This window comes from Aristolochia californica, unplaced genomic scaffold (genome assembly GCF_029961685.1).
Source record: "Aristolochia californica isolate CCGP_79_NKW_82.1479 unplaced genomic scaffold, dmAriCali1.0.hap1 SCAF_2, whole genome shotgun sequence".
Taxonomy (NCBI): domain Eukaryota; kingdom Viridiplantae; phylum Streptophyta; class Magnoliopsida; order Piperales; family Aristolochiaceae; genus Aristolochia; species Aristolochia californica.
Genome location: NW_027181881.1, coordinates 40,391,226 through 40,394,185, shown reverse-complemented (window position 1 = coordinate 40,394,185; position 2,960 = coordinate 40,391,226). Strand labels below are relative to the sequence as shown.

Sequence of the window (2,960 nt, the reverse complement as noted above, 5' to 3'; positions counted from 1 at the left end):
AGAATAGGAATATTTTTAGAAAAATAAATATAAATATAAATATATAAAATTTAAAATTAAGATAATGAAATTCAAAATATTTGTGGGATAATTTTTATAATTTAAAATAATATTATCTTGCATTTTTTGTAATTAATTATGAATTTATATTTTAAAAATGTTTATTATAATTAATTAGTTGTAGGATAATATTTTCAAATATAAAGGAACTATCTTACAATATTTTATTATATATTATATTAAATTAGATTCAGGTTGTGACCACAGGGATGGTGATAACTTGTCGTTGAGCATTGGATGTTTACGTGATCTGGAGTCTAGGGCGGCAGGTCCCTAGCGGAGCCGAATCCTCTCTTCGTCTCTTCTTCAAGTACGAGTTCTCAACAACCTTTGTTCCAGAGGACAGATCAGATCACCTAATCTTCCCTGAACGACGAAGCCAACATAGAGGCACCTCCGATTCGGGGGGCCATAGCACTTGAAAGTCTCCAGATTTGGACTGTTCGGTGAAAGGGGTTAGTTGAATCTCCTCTTGCTATTTAATGCCAACAATTCCAGGCCTTTTGGGAAGGTAATCGGTCTCTGGTTTCCTTCCAGGTCTGTGCTGCCTGTCCTTCTTCTAATGGCCCAGTGCTGTCGAACATTCGTAGTCGGCGCTACCGGATTCATCGGTCGGTACATGGCCGAGGCCAGTGTCGCCGCCGGTGATACCACCTACATACTTCTGCGATCTCGCTTCACTAAATGCCCTTCCAAGGCCAAGATCATTCGTTCCCTCCAGGACAAAGGAGCCACCGTTGTAATTGTACGTTCTCGTTTTCTTTTTTCTTTCACTAAATGCTTCCTTAGTCCGTTCTAACTTCTGAGATTTGTTCTTCTGTGCGGTGCATAATTATATATAGGGTTCTATAAATGACGGAGACTTTCTGGTGAAGACGCTAAGGGACCTTAAAATTGACATGGTCATATCAGCAGTGGGCGGGGCGAGCATACTGGATCAGCTGGTCTTGGTCGATGCCATTAAAGCCGTCGGCACTGTCAAGGTGACTGTCAATTGTACAACCAGTCTCAAACTGTCTATTTCAAAGATATTTTTAGTTGGACTTTATTTTTTTCTTGGGCAGAGGTTCTTACCTTCCGAGTTTGGACACGACGTGGACCGGGCGAACCCAGTGGAGCCAGGACTCGGTATGTACAATGAAAAGCGGAAGGTTCGACGGGCAGCGGAGGCTGCCGGAATCCCCTACACTTACGTCTGCTGCAATTCCATTGCCGCCTGGCCCTACTACGACAACACCCATCCTGCCGACGTTCTTCCGCCGTTAGATCGCTTTCAGATATACGGTGATGGAAACATAAAAGGTACATTGTTTCCTTAAAATGTTGAAGAAAACCATATTCCTTTAGAAGCGATCAACTGGGCACATAAGTTTCTGAAAACGGTTTCTTCTGAAACAGTCCTTCCCGCTTTCAAATTTCAATAAAACCAACAGTTGAAGAAGAAGGAGAAACAGAGAACTAAGTTAAGACATTCTAAACAACAGAAATAGACATTTGCTGAAAACCTGAAACTTGAAATGGGGAATCCCTGAATGTTAAGAAGTTTTCATAAAAGAGTCCATTTGATGTGGGAGGGACAGCTTCATTTCATGGGTTCAAGTACTTTATAAAACTGCAATCGATATCAATGGGAGGAATAGAGAAGATCAGCACTTCAGTTTCTGAAAACGGTTTCTGCTGAAACAGCCTCCTTCCCACTTTCAAATTTCAATAAAACCAACAGTACCCTCAGGTTCATCAACTTGAAGTAGAAGAAGAAAGTGAGAGCAAGCTAAGACGTTCTAGACAACAAAAAAACAAGAATTATACAAAAGTCTACACTAAGAAGAAAGCATTGCTAAAGTAACGACCATGGCGATCTTTAATGTTCATTCTTCTGTGTCTTTCCAGCTTACTTTGTGGATGGAACCGACATTGGCAAATTTACCATAAAAGCCATCAAAGACACCCGTGCTCTCAACAAATGTCTACACTTTCGTCCAGACAGCAACTACTTAAGCATGAACGAGCTCGCTTCTCTGTGGGAGGAGAAGATTGGAAGAATCCTCCCCAGAGTAACAGTCACAGAAGAAGACTTGCTTGCTGCTGCCGAAGGTCCGCCTCTAACTCCACCCTGTCAACCATCTCAAACAACCCTTTAACATTCTCCTCTTCCTTGTATTTCGCAGAAAACATAATTCCAGAGAGCATAGTTGCGGCTTTCACCCACGAAATTTTCATTAAGGGTTGTCAGACCAGTTTCTCCATCGAGGAACCAAGAGATGCCGAGGTGTCTGCTCTCTATCCTGACTCTCCATTCCGAACCGTCAGCGAGTGTTTTGATGACTTCCTTGTGTAGCTCCAAGACAAGTCGCCGGACAGGATTTCCAATCCTAACTCTATGCTTAAACCCATGGTGATCACGGCAACTTGTGGGTAATTGATCAGCTGATTGGATCGCCCCTAGGCTGTGGCTCAACTCTGCACTCTCCCAATCTATTTACAGAGCTTAATATTTTTTCCATGAACTGCTCAATAATCTTACTGTTACTTGTGAGTGTGTTTTGAACTGCTGATTTTTTCTTTGTTTTTGTATCTAGTAATTGTTGAGAGCCGATTTACTGCTCTGAACGTAGTAAAGAACTGTTCTATGGGCTAATCAGTGTTCCATTTCAGTTGCTGTTCTACGTCTGGAAATGACAAAGAAACTGTAAAGAATGAATTACAACAATAAAACAAAAACGTAAATATATCGAGCAAACAAGAGCAAGTCGAGCAAGCCTTGCAAGCAAAGTTATCTCTCAAATCTAAAAGTGAAAGCACTTTGAGAGGTGGACAAGGTCATTGTCTAGGTTCCAATGAATCAGACCATTCATAAATTGATGTTTTCTAGAATAAGATATTATCGATTTAGTATAGGT

General features: G+C 41.0%; 1 protein-coding gene across 1 annotated transcript; it reads left to right on the top strand.

The window, feature by feature from the left end:
- Nucleotides 1–588: 588 nt before the first annotated feature.
- On the top strand, nucleotides 589–2,698 carry LOC137956707 (leucoanthocyanidin reductase-like). The gene is made up of 5 exons (XM_068804298.1): nucleotides 589–805; nucleotides 903–1,043; nucleotides 1,125–1,362; nucleotides 1,951–2,154; nucleotides 2,229–2,698. Exons 1-5 carry the CDS (start codon nucleotides 623–625, stop codon nucleotides 2,396–2,398), a joined length of 936 nt encoding a protein of 311 aa, XP_068660399.1. The 5' UTR covers nucleotides 589–622; the 3' UTR covers nucleotides 2,399–2,698.
- The last annotated feature ends 262 nt before the right edge of the window (nucleotides 2,699–2,960 follow it).

Bases quoted from the DNA above. Each gene is read 5' to 3' on its own strand.
- LOC137956707 (XM_068804298.1), top strand. From the start codon at position 623: ATGGCCCAGTGCTGTCGAACATTCGTAGTCGGCGCTACCGGATTCATC. The intron at 806-902 runs GTACGTTCTCGT...AATTATATATAG, and splicing joins AAGGAGCCACCGTTGTAATT to GGTTCTATAAATGACGGAGA. The intron at 1,044-1,124 runs GTGACTGTCAAT...TTTCTTGGGCAG, and splicing joins AAGCCGTCGGCACTGTCAAG to AGGTTCTTACCTTCCGAGTT.